The 21907-nt window shown below is 40.1% G+C and overlaps 1 protein-coding gene across 1 annotated transcript; it reads left to right on the forward strand.

Moving 5' to 3' along the window:
• The first annotated feature begins 1748 nt into the window (after positions 1–1748).
• Positions 1749–7895, forward strand: LOC124135434 (collagen alpha-6(VI) chain-like). The gene is made up of 4 exons (XM_046500757.2): positions 1749–1934; positions 4180–4267; positions 4443–5021; positions 7128–7895. Exons 2-4 carry the CDS (start codon positions 4186–4188, stop codon positions 7721–7723), a joined length of 1257 nt encoding a protein of 418 aa, XP_046356713.2. The 5' UTR covers positions 1749–1934; positions 4180–4185; the 3' UTR covers positions 7724–7895.
• The last annotated feature ends 14012 nt before the right edge of the window (positions 7896–21907 follow it).

The raw sequence follows: 21907 nt of genomic DNA on the forward strand, positions 1-21907 counted from the left end.
GCTGAAGACCCTGAAGGAAAAATGAGTTTTTATTGAAACTGGAATAAAACGAGATATATTGTTGAAAGTGTGTACTCTGCATCCATTAAGCGTGTACAGAAATTGATTATGATCGTGGGTTCGATCAACCCAGATTGGAACAGATTATTCTGGATGTTTGTCATACCGTTTGTCATAAAATGCTTGCAGACTCTTACCATCTGAGGACGATTCATCATCGGAGGAGTAAGCATCGTTCACAAACGCAATACGGCGCCCGTTTCTGGAATCTGAGATATGAAACAGAGTTAGATGTGGTGACATATTGCAATTCTTATTCAACTGTACCTTATTTTGTTGACATGAACTGTATTTGTGTATACGTTATTGTATCATCTTATGGCTTTTTCAAAATCCAAGAAGGATTTTTAGATCGGTACACTTAACACCTGGTTATATCCAGGATGGTGCTGTGCATTAATGTTCAAAGTGCACAAATGACATACATGAAGCCAATTTATTGAAGTCAGTGTTTTCTGTGAAACAAATAATGCTACTCAAATAAAACTACTCAAATCTTTTGCTTTTGACAATGAAGTCGTGAAATGATATCCGTGTGTGTAGAACTACTGACGGAACTAATGCCACGCTTTATTGTTTTAGGTCATTAATTTTGATCCAGATCTTCAGGGGTCAATCATATATTACGTACATCTTAAACAGTGATGACACTTTTTTCTGTTTTGATATGTTAAGGGATATGTTCTACGCGTTCATCTCAAACCTGATATAAATAAAGATCTTACCTCGGGATTCTAAGCCATCAAAAGAAAACATACTCTCGTACTGGGCGTTGTTCGAGTTCATAGTGGAGGCTCCGATTGTCAATGTTCAAAAGATGCGTCAGAAAATGATTGCACTTGTCGGATGTTTGAACAGATATGCCCTACAAGTTCGATTGCAGCATATTTATAATACCCACCAGCAACAGCTGAGGCGTGTGAGTTCGCTCACCAGTCATGACGCACGACATACGACAAGCCATGACGTCACGCTGGCGTGAGTGCAGTTCACACCTGATTGCCGCTAAGTAGTGGTAAGTTGGGATAATGCAGCTGTTTCCGTTGTTTATTTATCTATCAAATTGTCTTTCTGATAACATCTCACCAACTTGCGTCGTGACAGGTGAGTGGTGACGGTGTCTGTCGTTGTCCAATTGATGAGAGTACAGATGAACACGTACCGTGTCAAGATGCAACATAACTGGTAGGGTTATTCTCACTTGTCGAGTTATCCCCCTTGATGACATTAGCAGATTCGCAAACACCATCAGCATTAATAAAAAGTGACGTTTTTTATGCATTCTTTTCTATTCGACGTTACAGCTACGATAGCGATACAAAAAACTACAATGGTAAAAGTTTAGTTCACGACGTCCTATACAATATATAATACATGATTGTATTTTCCATTATGCACTTATGGTAAAAATTTAAAAGACTTAATTGTTTGTGCACGTTGAGTCAGTTTTAGCCCCGAATTGAATTTAATCAATTTAATTTGCCAGGGTTATCATTCCCGATGTCAGTATCGTATTGCCTCAATGAGATCAATAAAAGCGACAAAACTCCATATCCATAAGAAAACCCTGCTAAAACACAGAGTAGATCTCGGCTTCATCTTGATCATGTATGAGTCACTATCAAATAGTGATGGTGCCAGGTTACAGCGAAAGTTAGGGTGTATCCTACCTCGCAGGTCAAGTAACGCATACATTGTTTATCTCACACCATATCCTGCTGAAAGGAAGAAGGTTTCTACAGATTGCTGGTTGTATTGTTACAAAGAAAATACATGCAACAATATTGTCAGAACGACGTTGTATCATTTGCCAAGACTTCCGTTTAGTGACATTTGAAGAAGGATAGGTCCGTTACAGGGAAACATTGCCCGAGGTAGGTGTTAAGCAAGAAAAGCTTTTTACTGACGCGTCAGTATTATAATATGATTTCAGCTATTTACCTTGTATCTGAATGTAAAACATACATGTTGATATTTTATTAGTGTTTCTTGTCAAGCTATTTAAGACTTGTGATGTCGCTTAAAACTTTTGCTACACAACACCATGACAGTACGACGAGGTTCTACTGGTCTGTTCCAAACTCTGATATGTACATTTCGAATTTACATTGTATTTATAAATTAATACAAAGATATGGGTCATCTGAAATAATGAAAACGAAATTCCGAGTTACCGGTCAGCAGTAAAGGGGGCAATGAAATAGTGATACCAACACTGTAATTTGACGACGTCACTTAATATGTATGATGTCAAATCATCTTTTGTACTTAAGTATGAAGCCAGCCGGGTAATTTATTATTTAAACATGCTCACAGGGGATCAGGTATAGTTTAATAACACTATTCAATATTTTGCCGGATGTCGTGCACCGCAATAATCAATAAAAATTAAAATGTGTGCTTTATTTTTCGGCCAGCGAGATAACAGATCAATATTCTGTACGGGAGGGACCATTTGTTATTCCAGGATGACTAGCCAAAAATAAATATATCTCGATGGATGGTCAGAAAAAGAAATATTTAGTCTCTATGTACAATCGTGTATAAAAAGTTGACTCTCGGAGAAAGACCAGTCCCAATTATTCCTTCATCAGGGAATATCTTCTCAACCAACTGTGGTCACACCTACCTTTTCATCAGCCACACTTGTTTCACTTGTGTAATAAAATGGACGATAATGCACAAACTAATGATTTCTAAATTGATAAATATAGGGGTATATACATAAAAGAGAAATCCGCATTATTAAGGATTTCCACATGTTCCTTGGGGGCTGACCACGTTCTACTACCTACATGTTGTAGCAAATCAACAGAGTAAATTGTCTTGCGTTTAGTGTTTGAGACGGAAGTTCTTTTTAATAAGCGCCACCAAAAACATATTTCGCACAACGCATTATTTTCCTGGGCATCGAGCGTCTCCACTTTGTTTGTTGTTTAACGCCGCACTCAGCAACATTCCAGGTATATGAAGGCGGTCTGTAAATAATCGAGTCTGGACCAGAATATCCAGTGACATCAGGAGCATCGATCCACGCAATTTGAATACGATGACATGCATCAATCAAGTCAGCGAGTCTGACCACCCGACGTAAAGGTAATTAAACTCGCATTCAACCAAAATGTTTTTGATTACAATTGATGGCAAGATAAGTTTGATCCAGAGGTACCACACGGCGCAAAGAAATGTTGTAGCATACCTACCTGTTGATGCAAGTACTTATACTGTCGTAAAGCGCAAAGGTGAAACCCAGAAGAAAAACAAATTGTAATTTGCATGTGGTACCTTCATAATCAGGAATGAGAAGTTTCAGTTTAAATATTTATGTTATATAAAAGTATGAAATAAACATATTATGAAAACAAAACTGGTAATATGTTTTCACAACAATGACTTTTTCAAACATTCGGTGTTGTTTTCAAGGAACATGGGGTATTAAGTTGACACAATCATGGTGGTATACATGGTACTGTTGACATTGATATATCTACAGTGGTAAAGTTATTAATATTTTTTTTCAAATTAATCTTTTCAAAGTAATAGCTATAATGTTGTAATATTATTTTATAAAGAAGTTATTCTGTAAATGGAGACAAGCAGATATTGTCAAAATTGAAACCCAAAACATGGGGAGAGTGCGTATGTTATTTTTAACGATAAACCATATTTCTCTATAAAAGTTTTCCCTGTTGCCTGACTAGCGTTTAGGGACTATTGTTTGTTGCCTGTTCATACCCGGCGCATTTGGATGTTTGTGTGTTTGTTGGGAGCATGCTACTTACAAAAGGGTTTCTTTGTAATGAGAACAATGATTGTTCAGCTTTCGGGTGCTCATAAAAACACTTTTGTTGAACCGTAAATAATGCTTACTCAATGCCACAGACTGTTGAAAATCAACGTCGGAAAATTTTGCCTCATCGAGTAAATGAATGTTCGAAAAATCGTGGTGGTTTTATGCACTACTGGTCGTACTTCACTTCCCAATTTGTTCAAAATTATCATGCAAATATTACTAGAAACTAACATCTCTTTAGTTACTATTCCGGACATTTTAAGTTATTGTTGGAATATCCATATTTATGTATTTAGGAATGTTCATAGAATTTTCTTTTATGCTAGACAATTATGAGGCTTGCAACGTGGACGTTAGCCACAGCGTGGATGTCCTTGTTGTGCATTACCTCTACTACATCACAGGGTACAAAGGGTGAGTATGCTGGGGAGTCGGGGAGGTGGAGAGGCTGTTCCACTGAGTGATGCTGTTGTCCTTTAGTATAATTTATGATGAATATAATCATAAAGGTGTCAACATTTGCCCTTCTTTTTTGGCCTTGAATCGTTTACATATTCTTCATGTGTGACCATTTTATTTATTTTAATAGGTTGCTCAGGGGCATACACAGCTTACGTTGTCGTAGATGGATCGGAGAGTATCAGTAATTCAGGTTTTGAGGAAGTTAGGAATGCGTTGATTACGTTTGCTGATCAAAGTATCAGAAGCAACAGCCTTACCAAAGTTGGCGTCGTGCTATACAGCGATGATGTGACAGCTGTTATCACCGCATCCTCTGACATCAACTCACTAGTGAATGCAATACGTATGCTTGCTCATCCGAACTCAGGAACATTCACTCATCTTGGTATATGGAGAGCAAAGGGTCTTTTAGACGCGGACACGTCTGGTAACAATCACATCATGATTGTGATGACCGACGGTTTGTCAAACTTTCCAGCAGATACTAAAGCTGCTGCTGCAGAAACGAAGAACGCTGGGATAAGAGTGATTGCTGTTGGTGTAAATCCTTTGCTTAACTTCCCATCATCACCATACAAGAGACGTTATGAGCAGGAGTTAGTGGATATTGCCTCGGATAATGCGACAGCAATTCAAATCGAAGACTTCAGCAGTTTAGTCACAACAGTCCAAGACATTGTCCAAAGCTTGTGCCGTCGTGACATTGGCAAGTATTTTAAACTTTAATGGAATATATCAATTTTTAGCCAATGGCTGAAATAACATTGCAAACACGAAAACGTCGTTTTTTCCGAATTTGGTCATGCGATGAAAAAACGACTCAATATTCATTAAATTTGGTAATTGGTGAGCGTCGAGAATGTGTCTGTAAAAGCGTAAAATGGACGGGAAAACGATGCTTTTTGCTGCGCTATGTAGAACTGTTAACAGCCAATCAGATAGCGCTGGTCCCCTGACGCATGTGATGCCCAAGGCTTCCTTTAGGGAATTAGGTTTAGTATTAGGTTCCGTATGTGGCATGCCTTACTCTAGTATCTGTCGCACGCAGTGCAGTAAGATTTGCTGATAAGTCAGTTTTAGGATATGAAACCTGTTACTGGAACTCAGACACGCGCCAAGACGTCATTCCAAACCATGTTACCAAGTTTATTGAGATAACATATCCCTCCGCTATGCACAGTTATCCCTATCGGACAATGGGTTGTGTTTTATTTGGTTGTAACGGTAAATATTTTTGTTATGTGAAGTTTACACGATATACGGCTTTTCCTTTGGACGAGTGGTCGGTCACATGACCGCGAAACTGAAGTTCAATAACGTTCAACAACGGACTACTTGCATATTCCTTGGGGAAATCCCTGGGAATTCCCTTGCATGAATTACATACAGAAGCGTCGTTTCTCATCATTTAGACCCTTTAATTTTGAACTTAGCGTTTTCGCATACATTGGGAGAGTTTGATTGCTTGCCCGGTTAAGGATATCCTCTGTACAACCCATCCTAAAGAACAAAACGAAGAAAAGCACATCCAAACCATCGCTGTGACAGTCTACAGCAATCTATGAATGTACATTAGTATCTAATTGACACAACGTTACACTCACATTTCAATGATCAGCCAATTGTTCAGTCATGAATAACACTTGAAATGGCCACTGGTGCTTTAACGACTTCGGAAATATCTCCCGCCACGTTTTATCGTGTCGGCCATTTTGACGTCTTGTACTTGATGTAAATGTATTAAGACGCTCTGTCGTTGTGACTGACGTACTGGGGTAGTTCCTAACAGACCTTTCTCATCTTATGGGGATATTTTTGGAATAAACATCTTGAAAACAAAGTTTACTAAAACAGATGTTCCTGAAAAGCAAATTGAGCATACATACGCTCATGTGACCTCTCTTTTCAGGGAAATATTTTATTCCGCGATACGGCTTCTTGTTGTATGGCTGTGGGTGTAAACAAGAGGTCACACGTATAGATCTAGCCACCTTCACTTACATTGTAGACTCGACCAGGCAGCCGGTAAAAATAGAGTACAATACAATACCCCAAAACATGAAGACAAGTACCATAAAACCGAGAGGATTATGAGAGACATAATGTCATTAACAACATAAAATATACAAAGTAATGTTATTGTAAATATCGGAATATGAAGACAGAAATACTTTTCACAGACACATTTCAGTCTCCCTCTAACCCCAACCCTTTACACACGCAAACATACGCAAACATACACAAACACACACAAACACACAAACACACACACACACACACACACAAACTGAATGATATCAGGTCATCGATATACCAAAGCTTGAGCACATTCATCCGCACAAACACCCGATTACTCCTGACATACATGCACACACGAACCCTTTCGCACATCAGGCTGGTAAAACCGCACATGCGCTCACACACCCACACAGAGAGACACACACAAACATATACACTTAAGTTTATACAAACATATTTTCACACGTACATCTATTATATAATACATGCATGAATAGCTTAGTTAAATACCGGTGTTCTTATTGAGATACAATAGGCGAAGACATAGTCAATTAATAAGACATAATACATGAGTAATTGTTTGTAAAACTATTTTCTGTGGATAAACATTTTACAACCCACGGTAACTTTGGGGGAGCGGGGAGGTGGAGAGGCTGTTCCATTTAGTGGTGCTGTTGTCCTTTAGTATAATTTATGATGAATATAATCATAAAGGTGTCCACATTTGCCTTTTTTTTTGGCCTTGAATCGTTTACATATTCTTCAGGTGTGACCATTTTATTTATTTTAACAGGTTGCTCTGGGGCATACACAGCTTACGTTGTCGTAGATGGATCGGAGAGTATCAGTAATTCCAGTTTTGAGGAAGTTAGGAATGCGTTGATTACGTTTGCTGATCAAAGTATCAGAAGCAACAGCCTTACCAAAGTTGGCGTCGTGCTATACAGCGATGATGTGACAGCTGTTATCACCGCATCCTCTGACATCAACTCACTAGTGAATGCAATACGTATGCTTGCTCATCCGAACTCAGGAACATTCACTCATCTTGGTATAAGGAGAGCAAAGGGTCTTTTAGACGCGGACACGTCTGGTAACAATCACATCATGATTGTGATGACCGACGGTTTGTCAAACTTTCCAGCAGATACTAAAGCTGCTGCTGCAGAGACGAAGAACGCTGGGATAAGAGTGATTGCTGTTGGTGTAAATCCTTTGCTGAACTTCCCATCATCACCATACAAGAGCCGTTATGAGCAGGAGTTAGTGGATATTGCCTCGGATAATGCGACAGCAATTCAAATCGAAGACTTCAGCAATTTAGTCGTCACTGTCGAAAACATTGTCCAAAGCTTGTGCCGTGACATTGGCAAGTCTTTTAAACTTTAATGGAATTGATCAATTTATTCACACGATTTGTACTTTTTATACTGTTGTGCATTTCCATACAGGTTGGATCACGTGTTGTTTGAGGTCTCGATTCAGTTGACATGTTAATGTCGCGTTTGTTTCAGCTTCTATTACACATTCCCAGGGAGATTTAATAAATGAGTAGGCGTTATACTGTTTTGAGATATCTTTATTCGACATCACAAATAATGAAGATCTGGAACACAGAACAGGAATCAGAACTTAATGCAACACATGATTGTATAATGTACACTGGACAAAATATCATCCATTCCAAACAATCCAAAACTTATTTCCAAGCTTGGATTTGTTTTGGATTTTTTTTGGATTTGTTTGGATATGTTTGGATACGTTTGGATACGTTTGGATACAACATGTCATAATCATATCTGTTAAACGTTGTACAACTTTTGACCTTATGTGAGATTAGTAATGACATGAAAGTAAATAATTAAGAGTATTTTGGCACTATTTACCACGAAAAGACCAAATCATGAGCAAATTTAACTAAAAGAATTTCTGTCATTTAAAGTGGCTACTCTTTATATTTAATTTCTTATCTTCCTTGTCTATAATCATATGACATTGACTATGAACTTTGAACAATTAAACAAATATTTTGTTTTCCCATACCGACTTACGGTTGTCGTAGAACAAAGACCGTTTCGAGAATAGAGGGCCTCATTATTATAATTTGAACTAATATACATATGTACATAATAGTACTAGGTATAAATGAATTTTGATAAGTGTTCGTACAAGAATATGAACGAATTATCTCGGAATTATGCGCAACACATAGGGGTGGAAATTTTATAATTGGTCTGGAACTATCTGACGGTAATTCAAAACAGGGAACAAGATTTCGTCAAATGAATCATTGAGCCAGGAATGCAACGAGTTAAATGCTGACAAAATTAATAAACATATCTGGAACAGAGTAGACTGTTCATGCTGACAATTATATGCTACGTCTATTGCCAATGAAGTTTATCACCCCATGTTATAGCATTTGTTTCACATAAAAGATAGAAGCCAAATAAGTGGGACAATTAGTTGTTATGAATTAGCTTTACCTCTGTGACATATTACGCAACTAAAGGTGAATATGTTTATCAAATAATCAATTACAGTAATTAACCTAGTGTCCTTCTTCATACACAATTTAATTACGTATTGGGGTACAATATATAATACACATATACACGGAATGATTTCTTATTTTGTCAATTTAATCATAACCCAAATCATACAAATCGAACATGTGAAAATAAAAGTAGTGACTAACTTTATGATCAAGGGTATAAATACTCAATTGTATCTATTAATCCTAATAGTATAACAATAAATCCTGTGTATTTACTAAGCATATTTAGATACATCTACGACCGCAATCATATAATCAATCAAGGAAAGTATATTAAATTGAATTAAAAATGTGCTATCACTAAAACAAAATTTTCCGTTATCCACGTAAGCCTAAACCTGGGAGAAATAAAGTTCTGTTCTGTTCTGTTCTGTTCTGTTCTGACTGACTGACTGACTGATATAGAAGATTTAACGTGCGCTTTCCGACTGCAGCGTATTTCGCACACGGGCCTGACCAGACCATTTAGTGTATTCAGAGAAGGGTGAAAGTGGTGTGTGCAACACAAGAGGGGGCTTTTAGGGGTTGCTTATATCGATTTTTTGAAATTTTAAAATTTGGAATAAATGCCGAGGTGGGTGGCGGAGGGAACTAAGGGAGCCGGGTGAGGTGGGTGTATGTATGTTTATTGGATTTTGGATTGGTAGATTAATTTTTTTTAGATGCGCTTGATTAGGCCTGTTTTGATTAGGAATACGCCTAGGGCCTTGAAGTTTTCTAGTTTATTTTGAGGGTTTAGTATTTCATCTAGAGTAGGAACCTTATTTAGATTGAGGTTGGTTTGTAGTGTGGTTCTGTGTGTTTGGTAGTGGGTGCAGTGGATGAGTGCGTGTTCTGTGGTTTCGGGTTGTTTGCAGTGGGGGCAGTTGCCTGTGGTGTGTCTTTTAAGTTTTTTTAGGTGGTTATTTAGGTTCGTGTGTCCTGTTTGGAGTTTTGTAATTAATCTGTCAATTTTGGAGGGGTGTAGGATTTTAGGTTTGGCTAGTGGTTTTCTGAGCACTTTTTGGATTTGGCTATTTGAGTTTTGATATTGATTAAGCCATTTTTTGGTTATTTTTTGTTTGTTTACACTTTTAATTTCTGATTTTGAGGTGGGTATTTCTCGTATTTTGAGAGATAATTTAGCTGCTTTATCGGCGCTTTCGTTGCCGTAAATTCCTACGTGGGCGGGGATCCACAAGAAGGTTATTTGTTTGCCTGCTTTTGTTAGGTCGTTGGAGCTTTTAAGTATTTGGTTTATTAATTTAGGTCGTTTTTTGGTATTTTTGTTTTGGAGGGCTTGTAGCCCACTAAGCGAGTCAGTGAGAATTAGGATATTTTTGTTGTTTTTTTATTGTTGGTTATGCAGGGCTGAGGCCATGCCCATAAGTTCGGCCGTGAATATAGATTGGTTGTTTGGGAGTCGGTAAGATTGTGTGGATATAACTGGTTGTGTGGTATGGACTCCGAAACCTGTGTGGTTGGAGATCGGATCTGAAGATCCGTCAGTGTATATGTGACACCAATTTGGCCAATTTTCGTGTATGTATGACAGTGTGGTGGTTTTAGCTATGTTTGGGTCGGTTTGTTTATTTATTTGGTTAGTTAGCGTTGTGTCTATTTGGGGTATTTTGAGTTTAGGGGTGAAGATATTTGATTTTTTGCAGTTTTGTTTAAGATTTTGAGTTTGGTGTTCATTGAGGTAGTTAGTTATTCTTTGGGATATTAGGGTGAGTAAGGGGTGTTTGCGAGCTAGAGCTTGGTTTCTTGGGCTAATGTTTTGGTTAATTAGGTTTTGGATGAGAGGGTTTGTTTGGGACGCGGCCCAGAAATTAAGGCTAAGATGTTCCCTGCGTAGATTTAGTGGCATTTCTCCTGTAAGGGCCTGAAGTGAGGTGTAGGAGGTGCCATGTTGGGTGCGTGTAATTAGTTTAAGGGCTTGGTATTGTATTGAGTCAAGTTTTTTAGATAGAGAGTTGTTTAGGGTATTGTATATGGCGCAGCCGTAGTCTAGTTTTGATCTAATTAGTGTTGTATATAGTGAGAGGAGGGTATCTTTGGAAGCTACCCAGTTGGAGCCGGTGAGACATCTTAATGTGTTAAGGTCTTTGCTGCATCTAGTTTTTAGGTTTTGGACGTGAGCCTCCCAGGTGAGGTGTTGATCGAAAATAAGTCCTAAGAATTTGGTTTGTTTTTGGAATTTGATTGTTTGGTTGTTTAGCTGGAGGATTGGGTTGGCAGGTTTCATGTTTTTATGTTTGAATACTACTCCTGTTGTTTTATCTGAGTTAAGGGAGAAGCTTTTAGTGCGGATCCATAGGGCTCCATCATCCGCGAATTTTGAAGTGTTTAGTTTAGGGGATAAGCCCTCGAATAGATCATTTATCATTATATTGAAGAGGGTTGGGCTGAGAATGCTGCCCTGGGGAGTGCCATTTTCTAGGGGACACTGGTCCGATAGCGTATGGTCTATACCCACGGTAATTTTGCGATTGTTTAGGAAATCTTGGATGAAGTTTATTATTTGGCCTTTTAGTCCTATTTTTTTTGGTTTTTGTATTAGCCCGTGGTTCCATACCATATCGAAAGCTTTAGAGAAGTCGAGGAATATGCCTATGGTGTATTGCTTGTTTAGCTGTCCTGTTTTTATATCCTGTTCTAGTCGGGCAAGGTTATCGAGAGTTGATCGGCCAGGAGTGAAGCCGCTTTGGTCGGGGTTTATGATGTTGTTTTGGTCTAGGTAGTGCTGTAGCCTATTTTTAGTCATAAGTTCCATTATTTTGCAGAGATTTGAGGTTAGGGATATGGGCCTATAGGAGTTTGCCTGATCTGCTGGTTTATTTGGTTTAGGTATTGGGATTACTAGAGCTTCCTTCCATGAGGATGGGACCTGTCCGTTTAGGTAAACTAGGTTGTATAGTTTAAGTAAAGTTTGGAGTAGTTTGGTAGGTAAGTGTTTGATTACTTGGTAAGAGGTGAGGTCTAGGCCAGGGGCTGTTCCTTTTTTTCTATTGTTTAGTACGTGATTTAGTTCTTCTATGGTGTAAGGTTGATTTATTTCTAGGTTGTCTTGTCTGATTTCTTTGGAGAATTTTATTTCTTTATTTAGTTTATCTTGGAATTTCTTACTGAAGTTACTGTTGCTACTAACTTTAGAGAAGTGTTTGGCTAGGTTGTTGGCCTTTTGGGTGGGGTTAGTTGAGTTGTTTATATTGGGGCTTTTTTTGTGCCGTTTGATGCCTCGGATGGCGTGAATTTTGCGCCACACCTTCCTAACGTCGGTGTGGTGGTTTAGCTCCTCACAGAATTTTTTCCAGTTTTTGGTTTTAGCAGTTTTAACTAGGTTTTGGACTTGGTGGTTTAGTTCATGAGCTGTTTTGAGATGAGAGGGGTCTCGTTTAGCTCTGTTGAAAGCTGATTTGCGTTTTAGTCTAGTAAGCTCTATTTCCTCATTCCACCAAGGAACAGTGGGTTTTCCTGGGTTGGATGATTTGAAGGGGATTGCGGATTTGGCTGCGTTGATTATGAAGTTAGTTAGGTTTTGACAGAATGTTTCGGGGTCTGTTGTTTCTAAATCGTTAAGATTAGCTTCGTTGCATAATTCTTGGAATTGGTCCCAGTTGGCGTTTTTGTACTGAAATTTAGGTTCCTGTTTAGGGGTTTGATTTGGTATTTTTATATTTCCTAGGGTTATATTTATGGGAAAGTGGTCGCTGCCTAGAGGTACTGGGTGGACGTCCCACATCAGACTTTGTGCTAAGTCTGGCGTACATATTGTTAAGTCGATAGCCGACATGGTGTGGTGGATTTTGTCGTATCTAGTTGGTTGGTTATTGTTTAATAGTATTAGGTCATTTTTTTCGATCCACTCTGATATTAGTTGTCCATGGTTGTCTAGTTTATCTGCAATGCCCCAGGTAGGATGATGGGCATTGAAGTCTCCTAGGAAGATGGTTGATTTATTTCCTAATTGGTAAAGGATATCTAGGTCTGTATCTTTAATTGGTTTTAGTGTTGAGTGATAGATGTTAATGATTTTTATTTTTTGGTTATTGATGGTGACTTGGATTCCATTAGCTTCTAGATTAGGAGTGTTTACTTTAACTTCCTCGTAGTTTATATCCTCTCTAACGTAGATGATTAGACCTCCTCCTGTTCTGCCTGGGATGGTTTTGGACCTGTCGGTTCTCACTGCGTTATAATTTGGTAGGTTGAATTTAGTTTTATGTGAGAATTTGGTTTCTTGAATACAAGCTACATGGGGACCTTTATCTATTTTGAATTTAGCTTTAAGTTCAGAACCATGGCCGGCGAGGCCATTGGCATTCCATTGAAAAATGTTTAGGCCTTCCATTGGGAAACTGGGTGGATTTATGTTTGGTTTAGTCTTGGTTTAGGTATTTACTTTAGTAGGTTATTAAGGTTGCTGCTGAAACGGTCAAAAGAGGTGGTGACGAGTTTTAGTTTATGTGCTACACCAAAGAAGGCTTTGGAGCTGGCTTCTGGATTAGACTGCTTTAACATGTAAGCTAGTAGGAGGACTAAGTTGTTTAGTTTTTTGCTTGCTACGTTTTGGGTGAGTTTTTTTCTATAGCTTTTGGTTTTTGGGGCTGACAAGGTAAGATCGTTTATTTCCTCTGAGGATGTGTACTCGTCCTCTTCGGTTAAGTTATCTTTAGTTTGGTCACTCTGTTCGGTGGTGGGTTGCATGCTGGGTTTGGGTGAGAGAGTCTGAGTGGTTTCTGTAGTTTCCCTGTTGACTGGGTGTTAGGGGGGTGCCTGTAGGTTTTGGAGTGTTGTTGCCCTTGTGGCTGTGATGGCTTGTGTTGGTGCTGGTTGTGTGGTGGTCGTTGTGCTTGGGTTTTGCTTGCGGGTGTAGATGTGGTAATTGTAGGGTGAGAGGCGGGGAGGGTGAGAGTGTGAGTTTGTGGGATGTGTGGGGTGTTTGTTTCATTTGCGATGTATGCGTCTCGCTGATTTTGGTCCCATACGGAGACTGGGTATACTGTTTTGCGTGCGTGATTGTTGTTGTTTGGGGGTGGTTTTGGTAGTAGTGGTTTGTATGCTTGCGGTGTGGGTTTTTTGGTTTGGATTTTGGCCGTGTTTATGTCTATATGTTTGTTGGCCTGTTGGGTGAGTGATAGTCTGTGGGGGCATTGGTTCGAGAGTGATGAGTGTTTTATGGATTTGCAGTGGATGCACCAGGGTGTGCATAACCCTGGGCAGTCCGTTTGGGCACAGTTTTTGCATTTAGTTTTTTTGAAAGTACATTGGTTGGCGGTGTGATTATATTGTAGGCAATTTGAACATTGCTTTACTTGCTTGATGTATGGTTTGACCTCTAAGTTATGGTTAGCGCCGAAAGTGATATGTTTGGGGGCTTCAGGGTGTTTAGCTGTTTTTTTTAAGTTTATTATTACAATAGGTGTGGGGGTGGTTTTCCCGTTTCTGTTTGATTTAATCCTGCGGAGGCTAGTTATTTGTGGTTGGGTTTGGATAGTGTTAGCTTCTTTGGCGTATATGTCGAGGTCCTCGTCGGTTTCCCTTGGGTGCACTCGAATAACTCCCCTAGTGTATATTTGCCAGTTAGGTTTAGAGCTATTTACGGTGAATTGGAATATTTGTTTAATTTTAGTTGCTGCTATGTAGGATTCCTGATTTGGGAAGATTATCTGATATCCTTTGAAGCTACGTTTGATGTTTAGGTAATTGATTTTTTGTTGCCTTAGCCACATGCCTATTTTATTTATGGTTAGTGTTGGAGCTAGTTGTACTGAGGGGGTGGCCGAAAAGTAGAGGGCCCACGTGGTGATGAGGGCTGCGGGTGAGAGGGTGTGTGAGGTAGGTGATGCCGATGCGTCTAGTTTGCGTTTTTTTGTGTTGCATGCTTGGGGAGGTGGGGTGCTGGGTTGAGTTTCCATGTAGGAGGCTTGAGGGTCTTGATCGCCGTAGCCTGTTGGAATGAGTGAGGGTGTTGCCCTGTCGGAGGTGTTGTGCGCCTCCGCAGGTGTAGGGGATGTAATGCCAGAGATTTCACTTATCTCGATTTGTCTTTGGTCTGCCATGCTGGGATTGGGTGTATAGGATGTGTGTGTGAGTTGTGGTGTTTGAGGTGAGGGTTTGTGGAGGGAGTGTTTTGGAAGGGATGAGTAGTGTTTGCGGTGTTTTGGTTGTTTTGGGTTTGTGAGTTGTTAAAAGCTTTAAGAGATTAATTGGTAGATGTTGAGTGAATATGACCTGGCATATGATCAGCAACTGTGACTGTTGGTGTGGACGGATATACAGGAGTGTATTTGCGGAGGAACTTCCTGTTGCGTAGAGTCACTCTGCCTGAGCCATCCACACGTACAACATACTGGTCGAATGGGCGAACTTTGATCACACATCCAGTTTTGTCCCATTTCAGTGGGTGAGGACCTGTTTGATTTTGGATTCGGACGAGATTCCCAACAACAAGGGGTGGTTAACTGTTTGGTGTGCTCAGGTACCAGGTAGTATTGGTATAAAGTCCTTTATGGGCCTACCGAAGACGCACATCGCAGGGGATAACTTAGTGTCTCTGTCTGGAGTGTTCCTGTATTGTAGCATTGCACGTTGGAAGGCCTCAGTGTCAAGTTCCCCATTAGGTCCAGTGTTGTTCGTTATCAATCTTTTGATAGTCTTGACACCGACCTCTGCTCGACAATTGCTGTGTTTGGAAGGCAACAGATGACAGGCGATGATGCACACCACATGTTCGAAGGAACTCTCTGGTAGCTGAAGCTGTGAATTCAGGGCCACCATCAGAGGATAGCTCATCCGGAATGCCAAAGGTGAAACATATTCGGCGTAGATAATCAATCAGGCCAGATGCACCACTAGAGGTTCTTTCAACTATAGGCCAGTTGGAGTATCTGTCGACAACCACTAAGAAGTTGATCCCTTTGTAATTGAAAAAGTCAGCACACACACATTGAAATTGGTAGACTGGATAGTCCGGTGGCGTGGGTGGGCCACAAGGTACGGAGGGGGCCATACGGTTGCCGTGATTGCAATCGCTTCTGAGGGCTGTGATAGATGGAGTGATTACAGGCAGAAGACATATGCTTCAGCTCTTGACATCATCGATGACACGCCTTGGTGAGCGGAGTGGAATGCAGTCAGGACATCCTGTCGTAGTAATGGGGGAATCACGATTCGATCCTTATATATGACAACCCCATCGGCCGTATGAAGATGCTCACGAGATTGATGGTATTCATGGCGGAATTCTGGGATCCCTGATTCATCTCCACCAGCTTCACCATATCCTTGTCATTGCTTGTTGCTACCCGAACCTTGTCCCAGGTGATGGACTGGAGGGAGCTGATGGACGACACGGCTGAGAGTATAACTGAGTCCTCAATGCTGTCATCAGGCTTCTCGCTGCATCTTATTGAGGCTAGGATCATGTGACTGACATTTGAACAAGTTTGGAGGTCAAGCAAGTCGTCATCATGGCAGATGGCTGCGACATCATCTATTAACACCATTTTCTCAGGGTGGCCAGTTGGATGGCGAGACACAACATCAGCAGCGCGGTGTTTTGCACCTGGTAAATGAATCATCTGGAATTTGTAGAACAATGTTTTTTACTTTAGGTTTCGGAGTCGATCATAGGAGATGTGTTCGAGGGATCGGTCGCCAACCAACTTGAGGTGTGGTTTGTGGTCGACCGCAACAGTGAGATCGTTACAGCCGAGAACAAAGTACCCGGCTTTGTCTAGTGCATGAGCAACTGCCAATGCCTATCCTTCCACAGGGGCGCGGCGGGATTCAACTGCATGAGTAAATCGACTGCCAACCAGAGTGATTTTCCAACCGTCGTGACAACAGAAAGGCACTGTCTTGGGGCATTTGCAATGTTTTTGGAATAGCCAAAATCCAATTCCACCTTTTGACCAGTCAGTAGCAAGGCATGTCGGCTTGCGTTTGTCAAATATTCGTACACCCTCCTCAATCTCACTGACAATGACTGCCTTTGATTCCTGAAACAACATGTCTAAGTGGTCATCCCATCAAAAAGGTGCCGCAGGCGTCAATAGCTGACGGTATGGTTGCATCTTTTCTGCCATGCAACCAGGCATAAGATACCTGGTTGCTTAGGCCAAACCATGACCGCTTGTCTCAAATATTTCTCGGTGTGGCAAAGTCCAAGATGACATAGATCTCCTTTCGGTTTTGATTGGGGAATCATCACTGGTAGTGTGTGACAACACGTTATTCCAACTGCCAGGGCGGTATCCTCCCAAAACGTAGACCTGCCAAAACGCAGACCCGTTAAAACAACACTCGTTATGGCTGGTTGCATCGTATTTAGTACCCTGTACCCTTAAGTAAAATGGTATCACCAATGTAACAAGAAAGAAAGCTGGGTAGAGTTAACAATTTTTTATTCAAATGTTATTTCATTGTCATTTATTATTATCAGTCACTTTCACTTGTTTATCATCAGTGGACCAACTGCATCCAGGTACTGAAGGGGTGTCTTTTCACGGCGATGAAGCTGTTCCTTCTCTCTCAACATATTGATAATCCCTCATAGCAGGGGAAGTGGACCAGTCCATTCATTAATTAGGTGTGACCAGCATGGCCCAATTAATTAGTGAGCTAATTTTAACTGCTTTTTGGGAGGTCTGCATTTTGGAGGTCTACGTTATGGGAGGGAACCGCCAGGGCTGTTTGGAAATCTCCATCATAAATGAGTAGGTGTTATGCTGGTTTGAGATATCTTTATTCGACATCACAAATGATGGAGATCTGGAACACAGAACAGGAAACATAACTTAATGCAACACATGATTCTATAATGTAAATGTACGAGGGGCGTTCAATAAGTTTTGCAACTTGGGCATTTGTGTTTACACAAACAATGTCAACTTGTGGCAGGTGTGGCACTAGTCATAACATCAGGTTGACACGTGTCATAACAAGTTCAAGACACAACAATAAGTTAGATGTGATGGCTTCATTCACCTTAGGGTGAATCATTACACGTTTTGAATATACGTGTACCACTTAAAAGAAGTTAAGGACCACCCGATTATTTTACTATACTTAATATGCCATGAGATCAGTTATATACAAAGGTGTACAAATATACATACCTTTCACTGTCAAGTGGTATATTTAATCATTAAACGTTTTGGACCAGTGAAGATTCCGGGGTAGAATAGGTCTTCAGCTTCACCCTAAAAAGGTGACTATGCTTGTCGTAAAAGGCGACTAACGGGATCGGATGGTCAGGCTCGTTGACTTTGTTAATGCATGACATCGATCCAACTTGTGTGACGGTTCCGCTATTAGAATGCGCTGCGAATCATTTATCGTTCCAGATTTCAGTCTCGAAGTGCCTAAATGTCATCAATAATAGCGACAAAACTTTTTGTGTAGGATGTGTATTATACTGATATTCTGATCTGCACTGACAGCTAAACACGGGATACAATTACCAGGAATAGCTGTATTCCGACTACTGGATTCATACACATCTACACTTCCAAGAGATGCAATTAAAGCTCTGGATTACCCAGATTCTTTTCGACGGTTAATCAAGACTAGTTATTCTCTGGCGTTGACTTTTATATTTCAAAAGTCCACTCAGACCAAGTTTAAGCTTTCGGCTAAAACTAGCATGCATTGTCCGAAATATTACACAACATCTTCACTACTTTTATGGTAAAATTATTTAATATATTTCACCCCCGCACGCCGCACTACCAAACATCTCACCTGCAAATCATTTTAGTGTCTCCAAGTGCCTGCTGAGCAGACATACCGTATTCGACGTTATAAGCGACCAAGGCGCTCTCAAAATTAGAAATAGGGGGCTCTTATTAGAATATTATTTTGGTGAAAACAAAACAGAGTTGAAAGAAAAATTTCGCGGTTTATGCTAACAGCCTGAAATGTTTACATACGACAGATATATTTTTCCAGAATTTAATTGCCCATAATTAAGGGTGCATCCAACACACAAGTTATACTGACTGACTGACTGAGTATGGTTTTACGCCGCTTTTAGCACTATTCCAGCAATATCACGGCGGGGGACACCAGAAATGGGCTTCACATATTGTACCCATGTCGGGAATCGAACCCGGGTCTTCGGCGTGACGAGCGAACGCTTTAACCACTAGGCTACCCGACCGCCCCACAAGTTATACAAGTTATACACGAATATATAAGTCTTATGTACATTGATCAATCGGAAGGGGTGCTAATTGGGATCGTTCACTAGCCAATATATTAACAAATATCGCCGTGGGCGCTTATTACGTCAAATACGGTATTGCTAATATGTTCCTACTTACAACACATTATGAACTTCTCCACGTGCATTGTCGCCTTCCTAAAACACCAGTGTGCGAGATTTCCCGAAGCTCCCATTCTCGCGATCTCCAAGTCACGCAGTTTATGCATGTTTAGTTGTTTTCGAGATCGCGAGAATTCGTTCAAGTTTCAATATGGCGCCACATACACCTGATCATTGTGAGCATTTGTTAGATTTAGTGTTTGATAGTGTGTCACGAACGCATGCTTTTGAAAAAGTCGGATAAGGACAACGTACTGTGCTTTTAGCAGATATTTCTTATAATCATGGAAAGAGTTTTGTCGCTTTTATTTAGTATTCAAAACGGTAGATCCTCACTTCACCCACTTGTGTGTTTGGCATGTCGTATTGTCTTGTTTTAAAGTTTCTCCTCGTCCCTTGTTCTCGCAATGGTATCTTCATATCACGTTCCCTTAATCTAATAAGTAATGTTTTAGTCAGCTGAAACTGAGTCCGAAGTGAGACTATTTGTGTTTATATATACATATATGTATGTAGTTTATGTATTATAAAAAATCAAATATATTTAAAATACGTCTTGAATAATTCTATGAACATTTCGCCACAATTACAAGAGGGTGTTATTTGAACCCTGCAGGCACACTGCGGGGACATTTACGTATGCTTCGGTGATTATTATAAAAAAATGAAGTTAGCAATATTTTTAACTTTGCTGAAATGTTGTCCATGATTGGTTGGTTGGTTTGTTGTTTGACGCCGCACTCAGCAAAATTCCAGCTGTATGACGGCCGACTGTAAATAATCGAGTCTGGACCAGTCAATCCATGCAATTAGGATCGATGACATGCATCAACCAAGTCAGCGAGCCTGACCACCCGATCCCGTTAATCGCCTCTTACAACAAGCACAGACGCCTTTTACGACAAGCATGGGTTGCTGAAGACCTATTCTATCCCGGATCTTCACGGGTCCCAACTACATGAGAAATGCATGAGTGGTAGTATCTTCATCTGTTAATTCATATAATGTTTTATTGTCGACATTTATATTTTTTAACGTGTACTCTATCTTCATGGACTGGACAATACTTTTAACGGGGAAAATATTTTATGTTTTGGGGTGTCAATGATGTGACAGCCACACTTTCATATCTGTTTCACTCTCACACTATCATTTTGTGATCAAAGAGAGCGCTGTGGCACCTTGTTGATGACTGGCAAAGTTGTCCTGTTCTATTTTGTTTGCATTTTCAAGGAAGCACACTGTCGAGAAAAAGCGTGGTGATTGTGTATTACCTCAGCCCTTCGTTGTCACTTGTCAAGTATTTTTCTAATGGAGTTCAAATGTCTTTCTCCGATTCATCTTCGTGACGACGGCGTTTTACGGTGTTTATTCTTGGATTTATGACAATTATCAGACCAGTGAAGATCCTGGTAGAGATTAGGTCTTCATCAACCCATGGATGCCATAAGAGGCTGCTGTGCTTGTCGTAAAAGGCTACTAACGGGATCGGGTGGTCAGGTGCGCTGACTTGGTTGATGCATGTCATCGTATCCCAATTGTGTGGATCGGTGTTCCTGATATCAATCACTGGATTTCTGATCATTGTTTAGGCGTTGTCTAAAAAATGTGTATTTGTGTTTCCAAATCTTGCAAATCCAGCTGCGCTAACCTTCACCCTGATGAAATCAAAACACCCTTCTTTTGCCTGCATGTTGGATTTTCATCAGCTTATCAACCTCCATGCTGGTCATTGAACCAATCTACTCGTATGTGGGCAGTACGACCTCATCCATGGATGATGGTTTTTTTGCTAGAAAGATGAATTTTTGACTAAGTGGGGTTTTTTTAAGTCGAAGACAACTGTTTCATTGTTGATGGCGGAAATTGAATCCAAAACCTCCTGATTAAATGTTAGACACTCTAACCATCAGACCACAAACCTCGTTGAAAAGGTGGTTCATTGGAAGGTGCCATGTTTATCGCAGAGTCAGATATATTTTACGAGCGTTTCTTTACACATTTTAATACATAATATCAAACAAATATTAATAGCTGTTGTTTCGACGGTTTACAAGCCAGAGAAAACACCTCTCGGTTTGGTTGAGACATAAATCTTCGAGGTTGAATAGCCCCGAGGGTTTACATTTTCAACCAAAACCTCGGAAGCGTGGTTTACCCTATACAAGAGACACTGTACAAAGAGGATAGATGATTCATTATAACGTGGGACGAAAAACCCAATTTTTCCACCATTTATTGCTAATAGAAATATACACATATAAAATCTATCCACTTCCGAACATACAAGAACAACGCCAACTTAAAATTTGTAAATGTTCTTGAACTGAATTATGTGACTGAATGCGGAATGCACTTCATATCAGGAACCTGTTGAAGTCTTTATATTTAGACCAGTCTAGTGTCACTAGAACTTCCCAGAATATGCTTCTATCACGTTTGACATCCATCTATGCTATTCCGGAAGTTTACAGATAATTCGAACATCTAAATGTGACCACTGCTAACACTGAATAGTACTACACTCCTGACAACTAATCTCTGTCGGCACACAATTCAATGAATTTCTACTGAATCTCAACAGAAACAATAAATACAGTTTCAATCATTGTTAAACAATAAATAACACTGCCATTTTACAGGAGTGAGTGAGTGAGTTGGGCTTCACGCCGCTTTTAATAGTATTCAAGTTGTATCACGGCGT

This window comes from Haliotis rufescens, unplaced genomic scaffold, assembly GCF_023055435.1.
Source record: "Haliotis rufescens isolate VD_foot unplaced genomic scaffold, xgHalRufe1.0.p SCAF_6, whole genome shotgun sequence".
In the NCBI taxonomy this organism is placed as follows: Eukaryota; Metazoa; Mollusca; class Gastropoda; order Lepetellida; family Haliotidae; genus Haliotis; species Haliotis rufescens.

Excerpts from the sequence above, each read along its gene's own strand:
- LOC124135434 (XM_046500757.2), top strand. The coding sequence starts at position 4,186 with ATGAGGCTTGCAACGTGGACGTTAGCCACAGCGTGGATGTCCTTGTTG. Across the intron at positions 4,268-4,442 it reads TACATCACAGGGTACAAAGG|GTTGCTCAGGGGCATACACA; the intron begins GTGAGTATGCTG and ends TTATTTTAATAG. Across the intron at positions 5,022-7,127 it reads CTTGTGCCGTCGTGACATTG|GTTGCTCTGGGGCATACACA; the intron begins GCAAGTATTTTA and ends TTATTTTAACAG.